This window comes from Ictalurus punctatus, chromosome 19 (assembly GCF_001660625.3).
Source record: "Ictalurus punctatus breed USDA103 chromosome 19, Coco_2.0, whole genome shotgun sequence".
Taxonomy (NCBI): domain Eukaryota; kingdom Metazoa; phylum Chordata; class Actinopteri; order Siluriformes; family Ictaluridae; genus Ictalurus; species Ictalurus punctatus.
The window spans coordinates 20,043,740-20,061,800 of NC_030434.2; the positions used below are offsets into that span (position 1 = coordinate 20,043,740).

The following is an 18,061-nucleotide window of genomic DNA, read 5'->3' on the forward strand; positions in this document are numbered from 1 at the left end:
TGATGCCACCCAGCCCTTGTAGAAAAAAACCTTTTATCATAGCATTCTAGTGTTGTTACATTATAATTGGCTGCTAAGGATGTAAATGACTCTTCAGCCATACAATACTTATGAGATATTAACCTTTTTATAGATGAAACTTAAATAAAACTATGAACAAAAACTAGGATATTGGAAGAAATTGAATTCATGATGCATGTAGAAAACTGAATGTGAAGGTTGCACTTTCTGCCCACGCAAGAGCAGTAGTAATTGTTGCCGTGGTTCTTGTCGATGCTGGAACTTTGCCAAGGCAAATGGATTGGAAACTTAAGAAAGGCGTTTCTCTAACTCAAGCGACGGGCAATTAACTACATGTTCATACCGCATTCTTATTATACACAGAGGAATGAGGAATGGTAGTCATTGTCAGAATTGTATTTTCCCCATATACTTTTATTTCCCACAGGTATAGTGTTGTTAAATTAAATGCTTGTATTCTTACTTAATTACATTCCTAAAAAAAAAAATAAAAACATACTTTTCAGTCTTTACATTGTTTTGAACCTTCAAAGTGCTCGTTATAAATCTCAATGGTCTTTCCTCTCGTCCAGCCAATGATTCTACTCTATATACAACACTTCAATTGGAAGAGCTCCCAAACTATCAAGAATTCTGCCAATTCGTCATCCGTGGTGACCTTCTCAGACTACACAATGTCATAAACACTACAGCTATGGATAAGCCATGAGACTCCAGCATGCTGAGGTAAGTTTCACAAATTTCTTAACTGTAACTGGTGGGATAAACTACGTGAGTCTGTTTTCTATGCTAATTCCAGGTTAAGACTTGCATCGATTCTGATAGGTAATGTAATTGGCCGGGCAGCAAGTCAAATTCTAGATAAATATGGTAAGTATTCATTATTTGCATGATATTTTATTTCCTGATTAATTCATTTAGCAAGCAGTGTAGCATGAGTCATGCACAGAACCAGTAAACTTACAGACTCAATGATGTTTTCACATAAAAAAAACCCCCATCATATTAAACATCTCTAGATAATATCCTCTGGGGTGTTTTTTTTATATTTTTTTTGCATGTGTGTGTGTGTGTGAGAGAGAGAGAGAGAGAGAGAGAGAGAGAGACTGAGGGAAACACATGCTGTACTAGGCCAGCTTAAACATTTGATCTAAAATGGAACTTTCTCTCAGTGTACCCTTTTAAAGTAAACCGTAAGTCCACACATCCACTAATGACTTGTGCGTGTTTGTATGTGTGTGTGTGTGTGTGTGTGTGTGTCCAAGTCTGTATGTATGTGTCCGTGTGTGTGTGTCATAGTGTTTTGCTTCACCTGCACTGGTTACACAGTGTCCTTCCACTGATTCGCTCCATTTGTGCCTAAATCACACAGTCAACAAACAGGCAGCCAACCAGATTCACCTTGACAATGAAAGAAAGTGCGATTTGTTCAGGCTGGGAAAGGGAAATGCTCACACGAAGCCTCACACATCGACAAAAGAAACACCAACATGAATTATTATTACTGCTGTAAATAACTGATGTGATTGCAATCTTAATTGAACTAAATATAGTGAAGGCACAAATGCTATCCTACACACACACACACACACACTCTGAATGCTAGGTAGGATAAGGATTGCGATTCTCATGAGTCTCTGCTTTAGGGTTTTTTTCTCTAGTATCTATTGAGACTTAGATTAAATATTGGTGTCTTGATTAATTTTGATTAATATTGAGCATACTTTCTCTTCAGCATGTCCAGTCCATTATGCACACACACACACACACACACACACACACACACACACACACACTTATGTGTCAGGCTTTATGAAAACACTCCTTCTTCCTTCTTGGAATACAACCAAGGTCATTATGCCTCTCTCTCTTTCTCTCTCTCTCTCTCTCTCTCTCTCTCTCTCTCGGTAAACTCATTATTCCTGTCCTGAACACTTCTCTAGGCACCCTCATTAGACATTCAGGTTAAAATAGTGACTGTGGAGAGACTGTGCAGCTAGACAGTCTCATGCTGCATCCTCTAAAATGAATACTGTACATAGAAGAACCTATACATTAAAAATTGTACCAAAAAATGTGGTGGCCTGGCAAAACCCTTCACATATCACTATGCCTGAATTCAAACTTGGAATCTTTCGCAGTTTTATCTTTAACCTTTAAATCAAATCTTCCTGGCTGGAGTACTGTATAGTGTGCAGATTAGTGAACTCTTTTCATTGCTAAAGGCCATTCCTGACCGTCAGGGTCTCTGACCAATTCAGATGCCACATACCATGAATTTCCATGTCCAGGCGAAGCATGTGCATCAAGAGCTCACAATCTTCAGCAAACCAGCTACTAATATATCGTTATCAATCTGTGCTTTAGGCTGTGAGATGGCATGACAGGTAGTGCTGCTGTCTCACAGCTTGAGGGTGTGGGATCCGATCCTGAGCTCAGGTTACTGTCTGTGCATTGTTTTGCATGTTCTCTCTATGTCCATGTAGGTTTTCTTACATCTCTTGAAAACATATTGTTAGGTGGATTGACTTTAAATTGTCCCTAGGTGTGAGTGTATATATTGCCATGTGAACTGTCTTCCTGTTCTACATTCAGTGTTTCTGGGATAAGATCTAAGGTGACCCTGAGCAGGGTAAAGCAGTTACTGAAGATGAATGAATGAATTTGTCTTATGGATGACAGCAGGGGTCAAATTACAGAAAAAAACCTTATACTTATCTGTTTAGTAGCCAAGACAGTTTCAATTAGGCTCTCATTTATCTTTACAGGGGACACAGTGGCTTATTTGTAGCACATTTGCCTCGCACCTCCAGGATTGGGGGTTCAAATCCTGCCTTTGCCCGGTATGTGTGGAGGTTGCATGTTCTCCCCGTGCTTTCTTCTGGGCACACCGGTTTCCTGCCCCAGTTCAAACATGTGTTGTAGACTGATTGGCATTTCCAAAGTGTCCTTAGTGTGTGAATGTGTGTGCAATTGTGCCCTGCAATAGGTTGGCACCCTATCCAGGGTGTCCCCCACCTTGTGACCTGAGTTCTCTGGGATAGGCTTCAGGCTCCCCCGTGACCCTGTGTAGGATAAGTGGGATGGAAAATGGATGGATGGATGGATGGATTTTATGTTTATGCCGTGAAAGCTCCATCCATGATTTCTTCTCTCAACTTGGTGTCTTAACTTCAATTCTAAATAAAGCTACCATTAGCCAATTTAATAATGACAAGTTATCTTACGGTTGTTAGGCAACCATTACAACTGACATTACTGTACATTAGCTTGCCTATTAGCATTTACTAGCATATTCAAGTAAGCATTATCTCAAGACTTGGAAAGGCAGGCTGTGTTGATGACTTTTCTATAACAGTGTGTCAGGAAGTGTTTTATTCTGCATACACGGCAGCAATTTGCCAATGATTACACATCATACCTTTGATCAGACATCATTTTAGCTATGTGCATTATAAGCTATAGGTTTGCTATTAATACATCATTAGCAAGAAATGCACAAATGTAAATCCTTACAAGTTCTTCTTCTTCTTCTTCTTCTTCTTCTTCTTCCGGCTTAGGGGGTGAAACAATGGATCGTTCGGCTCCATTATGGAAATCTGGTTTATGATCCACATACTTGATTTGGCACAGGTTTTACCTCGGATGCCCTTCCTGATACAACCCTCCATTGTCTCTCCTACAATCCTGAGATTAAGAGTCTCATGCCTATAACGACTGAGCTAGCCGAGCACTACAAACCTTTTAAGTTCAATATTAGCAAAACATGTAACACAAGTAGTTTGTAAACTTAATACACTGAAGATGATGCAATATAAAATTCTTCGGTTATAGAAATTGAGTTGTGAGTCATCATATTTCCCAACACACTTAAAAAAAGAAGAGAGAAGGAACCTATTTAGACTCTTAGTGGTGGTGCAGGAGTCATATGGATGGATGAACAGCCACGCAGTCACAAGTGAGCGCTGCAAGGATTATTCCGCATGACAAAGAGACTTTAATTACTTCATTATGTTCTCTCTGTGTTGCCACGACTGAGCTAATGCACAAGTCAATCAGATAATCTAGAACCCATATAATCCTGTAAAAGCCAACATACATCTAATAGACTACATATCACATTCATGAGAATACTCATGCACTCTCGTTTCCTCTCTCAAATCAAAGCTGGAATTAGATAAAAGACATTGAAAGGCATTCACACACACAAAAAAACGTCCTCAGTAAGCGATTTATCTTGGCACTGTAGAAATCCAATGCCAATCCATCACAGTGCAACACACATTCACACTTACGGGCAATTTAAAGTAGCCAATCTGGCATGTTTTGGGACGGTGGGACAAAATCAGATAACCCAAAGGGAACCTACATGGGCATGAGGAGAACATATGAAACTCCACACAGACAGTAATCTCAAGCTCGGACCCTGGAGTTGTGACAGATCAACACTACCTTCTGCTCCACTGAGCCACAGTGTGATCTAAGCATCTGCTAATTGGGTCAGCTTAGCTTCATTCTGGCACAAAGCTAGCATTTGAGATTGTTAATTATCATTTTCTGCAGGATTGCTATCAAAACATAGCAAATGTCATCAGCAAATGGCACAGTTGTCATATCATTGTCATATTAATGTCCATCAATATTTTGCCACTATAATAATTCAATTCAATGTTGTCTGTGTAGCAGTTTTAACAACAGACATCACAAAGCAACTTTACAGAAATCCAGATGTAGACTTAGATTCCTCATGAGCAAGCCAGAGGTGATGGTGGTGAGGAAAAACTTCCTGAACCAACACCATGAGAGGAACCAGACTTTGCGGAAAAGATTCGACACCCCTGAACTAGTTTGACCAAGTTCATTCAAGTATTGTCAACTCACAACTTCCTATTACAGAGTTCCTCTAAAATTCCCTAGATATTAGGTTATAGCATAAGTCAATTAAATAGCATTGAGTCTATGCCATTATTTAATGTATCTTTAAATATACTATTTTAAGTGTCTATAAAAATTTAACTTTCTGCTCCACCAGAATCTATGGTCACAAGTTGCTCCTGTATCCTAGTCAGGATAGACATTCATTTGAGATATTGTTGATTACAACACTGTTTATTTCAGTATTATTATTTATCTTTCAAATTATTTGGTGCCTTGGTTTCTGTATTAGTCAGTGAGGCAGCTAATCAATGGCCTGAACAAAATCATCTGTCCCTGGAGAGACTGTATTACTTTCAAAAGGAAACGTCATCATTACCTAATGCGAGAAATCGTGCTCAAGGGACTACTGTGTAACCACTGTAGGAATGTTTACAACAAAATTGTCCATTGTAAATCCTGTATTGTGCCAAAAAAAAATTATACTTGTTTCATTGTCCCATGATATGAGTCTCTGAGAGGTTATCAATAATACAAATGGCATTATTACCTTTCTGTGGACTATGTCTCTTTATGCCCAGGCTAATCAGGGTGTGCTAATGAGAGTAATCCCACACCAGAACAGCCTGTCAGACACACTAATGAACCCCTTTCACACTGCACCCCGTGCCCTAACCGTAGAACGACTCCAGTGAGCTCACCACTGACCCCTCATGCTACCTCTGAAGGAACCTAGCTTTCCGAGCATTAAATCCATTGTTAGGCTAAATCCACATTAATCCAGATAAATTTGAAAACACATTTCTTTTCTATATTTTGGCCTTCTGTCTACACTGAGACGGCGTTTTTGTCCAGTGAAAATGGAGCTTTTCGAAAACGCTCTTCCAAGTGGATAAATTTGACAAAGCCGTTTTCGTGTTGTAGAGTAGACTAAGAAAATAGAGATATTCAAAAACGATGATGTATTTCTAGTCATGTGATGCAGTCATATAACCCATTTAACTCAAAACAAACAAGATGGTGGACGATGCTGTACTGCAGTTGTTGTGCCTGATATCCAGTTTGATAGCTTTGTTAAATAAACGCCTGATGGAAATGAAATTTACTTTTATTCAGTCATTAGACGCTTTTATCCAAAGCGACTTACAAATGAGGAAATACCAGCAAAGCGATATATCAAGCGGAAAACAACACAAGCAGTGCTACCATACAAGATCTTTTCATTGAGTTCTAGAAAGCAAAGTGCCAGAGTGGAGGTGCATGTGCCAGCGTAGGGTTTTTTTTTTTGATAATGCGGGGGGTTATCATTTTAGAGGCTGGTTAGGTGTTCACGGAAGAGGTGGGTTTTTGAAGATAGTGACACAGGCCAAAGCTTCTTACGAGTTTACGCATTTGCAGTATAGGGATGTAAGCGGGTTTCAGATGTTTCAGTGTGGACAAGCAACTTTTTGAAAATGTTTGAAGACGCCAGTGTAGATGGAGAGTGTTTTAAAAATTAAAGTGCAGTTTTCAGATCTATCCAGATTAAAGTGGATATAGCTTTAATCGTCCACTACAGTTTAATGTGAAAGTACAAAAACATGACAGGGGATATTGTTTCTCGGAAAGTAATCAACAACAGGATGATTTGATGTAACCCAACAGTTTTATTCCTCTTAAACCTCAGCAGTTTACCAATATTTTTTAAATGTAATTTTTATATATATATATATATATATATATATATATATATATATATATATATATATATATATATATATATATAAAAAACATTTTTTACATTTACAGTTAATGTTACAGTTTAATGTTGTGGAACATCTGTGAAAAAAGTTACTCTCTGTAATCACTTACATTAAAACAGATAAAATGGTCCTTCCCTCACCAGGCTTGTGTCATGTTTCTAAGAAACTGCAAAGGAATCTGTTGTGAAGAAGTTACAACTTTACCCCTGACTGTTACAAAGTGCTAACACTGGGACTCCTTTGAAAAAATAACATCCAAATGTCTCTTCAGAAAAAAAACTCACATTATCAACTACTGCAAATGTTTTAAAATCAATCAATTTGATTTCACAAGTGTGAACTTGTTGAAGTATTAGAACGAGTGCATTAATATAAACCTTGCACATGAAACTACTGTCAGAGCCGCTGCTATAGAAAATTATTAAATGCCTTATGATCATTCAATGCCTTTTTGCAGCTGGCTGGCCTACTCTGACCCAGTGAAAGTTAATAAAAGTGGAATGATCTCATGTTTAGTCCATTATGCGTGCTCTCTAATCTACCTTCATTATGTCACTTTATGAACTCTGCAGCAGAGTGACTGTAAACGCCTATAGGAAGAAAGAGATAATGAGTGAGAGAGAGAGAGAGAGAGAGAGAGAGAGAGAGAGAGAGAGAGACTCAGAGGCAAGATCTACTACATACTGTATGGCCTTTTCCAGAGTGATGGATGAATGTAGGACAAATGCAAGTGACATATCATTTATAACATATATCATCTGCACCTGATGTACTTAATTTCTCACTTTCTTCTTTCCTGCTGCTCATACATCGTCATATTATCTTTCTCGTTTTCTCTGCATGACTTTAACAGTGACAGCTGCTCACATAATTGATGCATTTGACAGTGAATAAGTCAATTAAAGCACCGCTGATTTAATTGAGGTGGCCAGAAATTACTCTATTAGAAAAGATGAGAGGTGTTCAGACCTGTGCGATACAGTACATGCACACTATGGCTTATCTGCTCCATTTAATGAATGAAACTTTGAGCTGAGGTTAAAAACCAGGCTTGGGATAAGACTAAAATGTTATGGGGAAGACAGGTAAGTGTTCAAATTAAGTGAAGTAGGCTTTATTGTCATTCCTACATACAGATGGAATGTTAGGAAGAAAGTGCAATTCCCCAGAATCATGGTGTTACACTTCTATCCATCCATCCATTTTCTATACTGCTTATCCTACACAGGGCCACGGGGGAGCCTGGAGCTTATCACAATGTAGGGGACACGCTAGATGGGGTGCGAATCCATTGCGGGGCACACACATTCACACACTACGGACAGTTTGGAAATGCTAATCAGCCTTTAATGCATGTCTTTGGAGTGGGGGAGGAAACAGAATTGGCTGAGGAAACACCTGGGAGAACCCCCAGGAGAACATCAAGCTCCAGATCAAGCATCAGAATAGGGAAAAATATGTAATCTCTGTGACTTTGATATAGTTGCCCTGCTGGAAAAAAACAATAGAAACCATCATAGAATTTGTAATGTTTATATATAATGGGAATTTATATTGGCTTTAATGGAAACTCTAACGATCCCTGTGGGTCTATACTGGTAATTATGTTGTCTACTATTGGTGGCGTGTTATGTCTAATGGGTACCATTAAGGACCAATAATGGCAATGGTAATTGGTTTAATGGTTTTTAATGGTATTTGTAGTGGAAACCATTCGAATTTCTGTGATGGGTTCTACTGTTCATTTTCAGCAGGGTTTTGCTGCTGTATTTCGAAAACTATTTATCTACTTGGATATTTACTCACAAGATGCTCTAGAGTTTACACAGAAAGGTGCAAAAAAAAACAAACAACAAAAAAAAAAACATCCACTGAGTGGCAGTTCTACAGGAAGAAATAAACTGTTGATGCGAGATATCAATGGAGAATGACCTGATTGCTTCCTGATAGGAAGGCAACTCTAATATGGTAACTCCAATAACAACTCTTCACAAACGTGGTGAGCAGAAAAGCATCTCATAATGCACAACGTGTCAAAACGGATGACAAAGTTACACAGCTGAAGACCATATTAAAAAAAGCTGTTGTCTTATATCTGCATGAATGAGCAGGTGTACAGAGTGTATGTCAGTTGTGCTCTGTATAAAATACTACCAACAGAATGTGAACGCTGCAAAATCACTTTCTAAGACATCGTGAGAAGAGCTTTAAAAGAATGACTATGGTTACATTTTGTCAAGACCCTATCCTACCTATCTGGTTTCTACAACAGAAAGGAGAGATTCGAAGCATTGTCCTAGCTATCTCATAGAAGATGTGTCACTAACAGGCAAAAGCATTATCTAGATAGTGTGTAGTCAGAGGCGTTATCTAGATGATTGATGACCAGATAAACCAGCTTTAGCAATAAGAATATCTTTAGCACTACGGTAAAACATCTGGGTCTTATCCAACAGAGCAGTAACAACCACTGTACTCTATATCTTTCATCAACAGAACAGCTTGCCAAGAACACCTGATAAACCTCCACACAGTTCATGTGTATTATGTCTCACAGCTTGAACACACCATTACAAATAAGCTAATGTTTGCTTTTGGGTAAAGCAGCAGTCAAAACACATTTTTCATGTTGTGGTTCAATTCTCCAGAGTGCAAATGTAGGGTTACATAAATAAGGAATAAAATACAATTGGTCATGCTGGTACAGGACAATAACCAATTATAGGGCTTGATTATTTTGTTATAACAGCAAGTCCTGAAGTGTTTTATTCCCTTTTACACAACAGCAATTTGCCAACAACTGCAATTTTTTATTTTGTTAAGGAACAACACTTGATACTTATTTTTTTATCCATTTATGTTTACGTATCCATTACGCTGTGGAACATGATTTCTGTTTCTGCCCACCATGAGCACTCAAGTTTTCTTATGTCTCACAAGTCTAAGGTTTATGAATTTCCTGTTCAAATTTCATGTAGAAGAACACGAGGTAGATGAACAGGAGGATGAACATGAGGTGTAAAGCAAAATTATTCAGCGAATGCGTCTTTTGCATTTCATCAGCACTTGCGCTGCACTCGAAACACCAGGCTAAACAGTTTTGTAAAATAAATAAACCCACGTTAAAAATGTTTTGGTTGATTTTAATTTGTTCCTTCCAGGAAACTGGGGCTAATTGCAGGAGTCTCCTGGTCAAAGCACTGTGGTTGGATTTTATTCATTTTCCTTCAAATTAAATCTTGTGAAAACGTGCAGTTGCTAATACCACTATTTACCCCAATCTTTACCCATATTGAATGCTCTAATCTTCATCTTAAACCAAGTGCCACATTGTTCAAAACACTCATTATAATGCTTAAAATCTCATCTTATTAGCTTATTATACTAAGAACTATTGTGTAATTATGATGAAACTTATAGAAAAGCTAGTTACAAGAATGAGGCATGTCCTAGGAGTCCTAAGAGTTTATAGTATGCACTACGACACATGCATAGTTTAACTTCCTCTTGCTTCCAGCTTACAAAGCCATGTTAAAAAGCAATATGGACATTTTTGTGCGTTTCAGATCTGCGAGTGGGCAAAGGCGCTTAGTAATGGCAGTCCTTCTTTACTTTCTGAGGTGATTCTGAAGAGGGTTAGGATTAAAATGGGAGCTCAGGAATGGGTGAAAGTGTAATGGATTAACTTTTAAACGAGCGCATTGATGGGCTGCTCTATTGCCTTTAAAGACGCTATGCTTTTCAACCACTCTGATCTTCTAAGCGGTCTGGGAGCAACAGTCAAAAAAACAGTGTCATGCTGTATTAACTGAAGAGATGGAGTGGAGTGCTGCCAAGAATAAGATATAACACCAGTTCTAACACAGAGCAAGCTGTTACGTCGCTGGTGTGAAACCTGGCCTTATGGTGAAATGTTAAATTTTTAAAAATTTATTTCTATTCTGAGTAATTGATAATGGAGGCAAGAACCTGATCAGCAATTTAGATTTTTTTTATTACAGTGGTGGAAATCAGAAATCACCATTATGTACTATATGTATTATTCCCATAGTTCCTATGAGTGACAGCTAGTCATAATATTAAAAAGGAGAGCTAAAGCCTAATATATATCAGTATCTTGACAGTCAAATTATTAGGGTTGAGCAATTAAATATCTACTCAAGATCTATGGGCGGCTGTGGCTCAGGTGGTAGAGCAGGTTGTCCACTAATTATAGGGTTAGTGGTGCGATTCCCGGCCCACATGACTCCACATGCCGAAGTGTCCTTGGGCAAGACGCTGAACCCCAAGTTGCTCCCGATGGCAAGTTAGCGCCTTGCATGGCAGCTCTGCTACCATTGGTGTGAGAATGTGTGTGTGTGAATTGGTGAAAGAGACTCAGTGTAAAGCGCTTTGGATAAAAGCGCTATATAAGTGCACAATTTACCATTTACTTAATAGCATACAGTAATCACACACACACACAAAGTCAAATAGGCAGCTACATTTATCATTTCTAATTTAAAATTGTTTAAAGTCTGTAATTGTTTACTTGATTCATGCTGTGATTCCTTCAAATCCATTTGAAAAAATAATTTAAACAAACAAAAAAAACCCACCAAGCTTACTTTCATCTGTCCTTTTGTGCAATTTGTATTTTGGCTGGATAATGTGAGAAAAAAATATATAAAATAGAGTAATTAATCCACCTTGTTTATGTAAGTACATCAGCGACTGTATTTCATATGTGCCTTCTTATGGCAAATCTAATGGAGAGCAAATCTTAGTGGGGCAGGGGGCATTTTAGGGGGAAAAATAATCTACAGCTCTGCTAAATAGTCAAAATTATTATTATACGCATTTAAATAATAAGCCCAATATTTCATCCATCCATCCATCCATCTTCTACCACTTACTCCTTTCAGGGTCACGGGAAACCTGGAGCCTATACCAGGGAGCATCGGGCACAAGGTGGGGTACACCCTGGACAGGGTGCCAGTCCATCACAGGGCACAATCACATACACACTCACACACACATTCATACACTACGGACACTTTATACACGCCAATCAGCCTACCATGCATGTCTTTGTCCTGGGGAGGAAATCGGAGTACCCAGAGGAAACCCCCGCAGCACGGGGAGAACATGCAAACATCGCACACACATGGCCCCAGCGGGACTCAAAGCCCGGACCCTGGAGGTGTGAGGCAAACGTGCTAACCACTAAGCCACCGTGCGCCCAAGCCCAATATTTGAATACTTGAATTCCGTTCTGGTAAAGCTGTGCTGCATTGGGATTTCATTTCACAGTTAAGGTGTTCCTGACTGCAAAAAGTTTGAAAACCCTTGATTTAGAGGTTCAGTGCCTTGATGCAGTGTCTGCCTCCTCTTCCTTTCTCAGACTCCACGACGGGCATTGAGGAACTAAAGGAAAGGAGGTCTGAAAGAAGTAATGGTGCATTGTGATCAGTCCGAGTGGAAGGCAGATGAAAGGAGGGGCTGCAGCACTGAGGTTTTGCAGCTGTGTGGTTGTTTGGAAGACACAGTTCATTAGCAGCCAGCCCTTGTGACTCACTTCCCCCTCCCAAGTGACGAAGACCTACACACTTGCACAAACACACACAGGCTCCTGCCATTAACTCACTGCTGAGTGTGGGACTATAATTGCTTTTCCTTTACTGATATCATCCAATCTGACAGCCAGGAAGCGCTTTCACTGTGCCCAATGAGATGTGGCAATCCTCCTTGATCATTCTCACAGTTTCAGCATTCTCCCGCATGTTTTACTTCTCTTACACTCTAACATTTGATCATTATTTTAAACGTATCCGTATCACTCAGCAATACAAAATTGATGCTGCTCCACTGAAACTAGATATATCAGTGCCAGTTTATCATCATGGGCAAATATTTTATCTATACATCAGCTTTCATCCACTATCTTTGCTGGCAACAGCTAGCAAAACGTCATCAGCAGTGGCACATGTGAAATACTTTATTTACATGATCATCCTTTGTTTCCCCTTTAAATGTCTTTGGAGGAAAAATTAAAAATATGCAGACTAAGCACACATTATCCAATCAAAGTACAAATTACACAAAATGGCAACTGAAAGGGTTCGAGTGTTTCTATTTACCATGATTAGTATTCATAGAAAAGTCTGTAGAGCATTACAGGCAGGCAACACTTATAGACATTATGAAACATTATGCAGCTTCCTAAGTGTGTGTTTTATTTTCGACCTATTGATCGGTATTAGATTTTATCCTCCCGTCTCCCAGCTGTTACTGGTCCTCTGAATATCCAGTGTTTCAGTTAACACCACCTCAGTGATATGTCCGACTTGTGCTTTAAACTCCACAGCATGTATGCTGCTGTGTCCTTATGATATGAACTAATGATGCAATGATGTGAAGCCTGTAGCGGAAGAAGAGAGTGCTTGTACAGTAATAATACGCATCACACCATGACGGGTAACCGAAATATGCTGTGTGCCTGTAGTGTCCCATTGTCTCATGTCATGTGTTTAGGTGAACTGACTGCTGTCACCCTATGCATTACACTGTAGTTGCTGCTATACTGTATGTATGGCCAATATTTACACGTATATTTTCTAAAATTGAAGCATGATGTTGTACCTTATGGCATGCATGTGGTATGAATTGGTACAGATGGTCACTTATGTGATGCAGATGTCTTGTTTAAGTGCCATATTCAATGTCCACCAAAGAAATCTGTACCACTGATGTTTTTCGAGAAGCGCCATCACTCATTCATTCATTACTTCATTCTAGGTCTGCAACTAACGATTATTTTCATCATCGATTAGTAGGCCGATTATTTTATTATTATTTTTTCCAGTTAATCGATTAATTGGATGAGGTCAGGCAAACGTTCAGTACCTGTAGTTTAATTCAGTGCTTTTTGTGCATCCATTAAAAAAATGCATAAATACTTTATACGTATATACTTATATATATATATATATATATATATATATATATATATATATTTATATATATATATATATATATATATATATATATATATATATATATATATATATAAGTACATATGCATTACTTTTTATGGATGCACAAAAAGCACAGAATTATACTACAGTGCTAAATTAATAATAAAATCTCACTTTCACTGCATCTTGTGGTTTCTGTTAGTCACTGTGTTCAGGAATATTATTTTACTTGTGTTTACTTTTGATCATAATGTTTTAATTAGACATTACAGATCTTACTCGCACTCCTACGCTGCATCTCCGCATCTACGGCGTGAGGAGCAGCGTGGCCTCGTTACTAATACATCACTTCCGTTATAATAAAGAGCAGAAGTTACACTGATACAGTATATAATGTCAATAAACTTAAATTAAACTAAACCTTTAAGCAACTCGCGACAGCATCACTGTCGTGCTCGTGCTACACAAACTCCACTTTATAAAGTTTTATCTTCTCCGCAGTGTTTACATATAAAATACTCCTCTGCCTTGGAGGACTTGGAGGTCGCACGTTTTCTTCCCCAGTCACTTGACGATTTCGCCTCCGTCTGATGGTCATTGAGAGAAAAGAAATTCATGTACAGTGACTCTGGGTATCAGGCTAAAGCTAGAGCCGTCACATTACGTGCGTATGACGTCATGCGCCGTCGACTTGGAAGCGGTTTATACTTCCGGTTAGTGAAAAAAATGCTAGTGTTCCATTTTAGATGATATTACCTTTCTAAAATTCACACACTAGACGGTAGAGTACGCAGCGCATAGTGTATTTATATAGTACGTCATTTGGGACACAACTTTAGTATTTACTCTCCGAAGCGTGTTTTCGGAAGAGAAGTAACGTAATGAGTAAATCACCCCAGTGCCTCGCACAAACCAACTAATCGATAATGAGATTCGTTGACAACTATTTTCATAATCAATTATTATCGACTTTATCGATTAGTTGTTGCAGCTCTACTTCATTCATCAATAAGTTCTTTATTCTGGTTAGGGTTATGGGGAATCCGGTGACCCTCTCAGGAACACTGGTCATGACCATGAGGACACGTGCACACACACAAGCACACAACTTCACGGGCAATTTAGCATAATCTGTATGTTTTTGGGAGGTTGGAGGAAACCAGAGAACCTGGATGAATCCCACCTGAACACAGGGAGAACAAAACTCCACCCAAACGGTAAACCGAGCTCAGGATCGAACCCGAGACCCTGGAGTGGTGAGACAGCAATGCTACCCGATGCTGTCTGACAATTTATATCAAACAGAAAATATACCCCTTGCACAGTCGTAACAGCAGCCAGATTGTAGAAACGATAGGAAGTCAGAAAGATATGAGGTAGGGGAAAAAAAAACCCTTTGTCAGCAGCACGAACACGCACACTTCAGTGAGCTTAACATTCAAAGGCTTTAAATGAGAATTACAGCCCGCTGACCCATTATGAGTAGTCTGTCATCATGGCCCAGGCGCACTGTCATTTGCAGTTCGTGTTATGACAGCAGCCGCACTGCGCTTGCAAAGCGCGCTGATCAAAGCGCCGGCTGAGAGTCGGAGCGCACAGTTTTATGATTGGCCCGGAGGGTGACACAGCGTTTGCGTGGGCGTGTGGAAGTCTCCCGGTTTGTGAGTTAGTAAAGCCAGAAAAGCGCGTAAAGCGTTTCAGAACTACGCTTCAGCCCAACTGAGAGCGCACTGACGCACAGAGCAACAAAACATCCATATGGGATGATTACTGAAATAGCTCCATGCCTTGTTACAGCTGCCTCTTGGCTTTGGGATGATGTGAGAATTGCAGTTACAGCACTGCTAAAAACTGCCACATAGATACACGGGTATAGATACAAGGTGCCAAGCGCATCCGGTTGTGCTGTGTATGAGGCGACTGAAGAGAGGTGCAGTGCGCGTGAGAGAGAGAGAGAGAGAGAGAGAGAGAGAGAGAGAGAGAGTTCTATCATATTATTGATTTTCCCAGACCCTTCATATGCGTTCTATTTACGGTTTAATTTTGCCCCCAGTGCAGCTGCAATGATATTACTTTGAACCAGTTTGATGACTGCAGATAATTTCCCATGAGGCCGGATTATCTGGAGGTCATGTGACTTTCAGAAAACGCGGTTCTTTCATGTCACATACTGAGCAGAGCGCTGTATATCCACATGCGCACACGAAACACATACACCCGCACACATCAGCGCAGCCACTTACCCCAGAGTGGTCATGGTGACGATGGTGTACCAGAAGGCCGCTGGGATGCTGGTGAACTTGCTCGAGTTGGAACCTTTCTCCGCGTAGAACATAACGGTGGCGAAGATAATGATGGCCATGGTGAGGGAGAACAGGAGGAATCCCAGCTCAGAGGCGCAGCTCTTCAGTGTGTAACCCAAAATGCGCAGGCCGGCCGAATGGCGCGAGAACTTGAAAATCCGAAACACTCGGAAGACCCTGAGGGTGACGAAGGCGCCGCTCACGTCCTCGTTGTCCGTCATGACCAGGCCGATGTAGTAAGGCATGATAGCCACCACGTCGATGATGCTCATTACGCTCTTGACAAACTTGTACCTGCTTGGTGCGGCGATCAGGCGCAACAGGTACTCCACGGTGAAGATCATGACACAGGCCGTGTCCAGGCAGAAGAAGGCGAGCGCGTAACGTTCACCGCAGGATACTTCCTTGGCGCGGTTCGGCATCGTGCCGCACGGCACCGTCTCCACCACATTGGCCATGACCGACACAGCGATGAAGAAACCTGTCACATAGTAGAACACCAAGGCCATGGTGCTGGTGTGCGGGTTCTCAAACGCGCGCCACATGGATTCGCGGAACGTCATGTCCGGCGGCACGAGGTCTTTGTTGTTATCGGTGTCCTCGTCGTCTTGAATCCGCTCGGCGTTCTCTCTCCGTCGGTCTTTATACTCTTCATAGCAACAGTCTCCAATAATCTCGGGGATGATCCCGAAGAAGGCTAGCTCCTCATCGTACGCGGAGATGCACTCGTGGCGCGGGTAGTGCAGCTTCCCGGTGCGGTAAAAATTCAAAATGTGCCGGAAGATATCCGGATCGCGGTCGAAGAAGTATTCATTGGTCTCCTCGTGGTAAAAGAAGTCGCGCTCCGTGCTGCCCAGAAGTGTGTCCGGGTAGCGCTCCAACGTGTTCCGCCACGTCTGAAACTTACTGCCGCTCACGTTTAGGATGATCAGACCGTCCTGCGCGCGCCTCTTGTCCCGTGGTGGAGCGGGCATAGGAGCGCTCGCTACCGGCATCCATCCTATAGCCGCGGCACGCGCGAAGGGTATCCATGCTGCCACTCCGGCCGCCATGCTGACCTCGCAAGCTGTAGCGCAAGCTCGTCCAACTTGGGTTGACTCGACGCTCAGTTTCCCGCTCAGAGATGCACGACAGAGTAAACGGACATCTGTAGATCAGACGCAAACTATACGCGTCTCGCAAATTCTATAAGCAGACTGAAGGAGAGAAGTCGACCAGCTTTAAAGGCCAGAGAGTTGCGTGTTTGCGCGCAAAGCGAATCCCTTTCACTTTTCAGTGAGCAGTGCAGTAAACTGCACGCATTTGCACTTTATCTGGAGTGCTTGTAAATAGGAAACAGTCTTACCTCGATACAAATACGCTCGAGCTCAAAAGAAGAAAACAGCGCATGCACTTGACATGTACTCCTGTACTCCTTGATTGACTGCTGTTTTTCTGTAACTAAAAAAAAAGAACGAACAAAAATTGCAGAAAAGTATCCCAAATGTTGTTCTGCGCTCTACAGCAACAAGTTCAGCACTCAAACAGTCTCAAACAGGTTCAGATGCAGTCAGCCAAGCGCGTGCATGCTGTCAGTAGTACACTCCGCGGTGCCAGAATGCAGTGTGCCAGTGGTCCATATGCAGAAGACCACCCTGATGAAAGTGTGCTCAGGGTGTAAGCGTGGAAAAATAATGCAACCTTCTTCTCCGCATCTGTCACCACTGCATTTCGACTCCACTCACTCTCACAGCGACGGAAGAGGGGGAGGTCGCGGGGGGACAAAATCCGTAATGGAAAAGCAAACGCGTTGAGTCAAAAATAGGAGATAAAAAAGAAAACAGGACCGGGTTAATAGCTGAGCAGCAACAAATGATCGGACTGAAGCTGGAGACTCCGTTAGAGAAATGCACGCATGCGGTGGGAGCGCGAGCTGCTCTGTGGCTCCAGAAGAGTCACGTGCTCCACGCACCGGGTACCTCCTGCGGGAAGAATGGAGCGCTTGAGGAACTGTGCGGCGCGCGCGCGTTAATTTTAAATATACAATGCCACGCAAAGGCGGGGGAAATGGAGAACAGGGTTAGGGAAGCGCACGTGCTTGAAATCGTTCCCGTTGTTCGGCAAACTGAAATGTAAAATGCGTAATGAAATGGAAGTGAAAGGGAGGGGAAGCGGCAAGATAATG

General features: G+C 41.0%; 1 protein-coding gene across 2 annotated transcripts in view; it reads right to left on the bottom strand.

The window, feature by feature from the left end:
- Nucleotides 1-17,838, bottom strand: part of kcnd2 (potassium voltage-gated channel, Shal-related subfamily, member 2) — a 184,760-nt gene extending 166,922 nt beyond the window's left edge. The window contains exon 1 of one of the 2 annotated variants that reach the window (XM_017493700.3): nucleotides 15,838-17,838. In XM_017493700.3, the coding sequence (XP_017349189.1) occupies nucleotides 15,838-16,949 (1,112 nt within the window). In that variant the 5' untranslated portion in view covers nucleotides 16,950-17,838. The remainder of the gene's footprint in view (nucleotides 1-15,837) is intronic. The other variant, XM_017493701.3, reaches the window with a different exon arrangement.
- Between the last annotated feature and the right edge of the window lie 223 nt (nucleotides 17,839-18,061).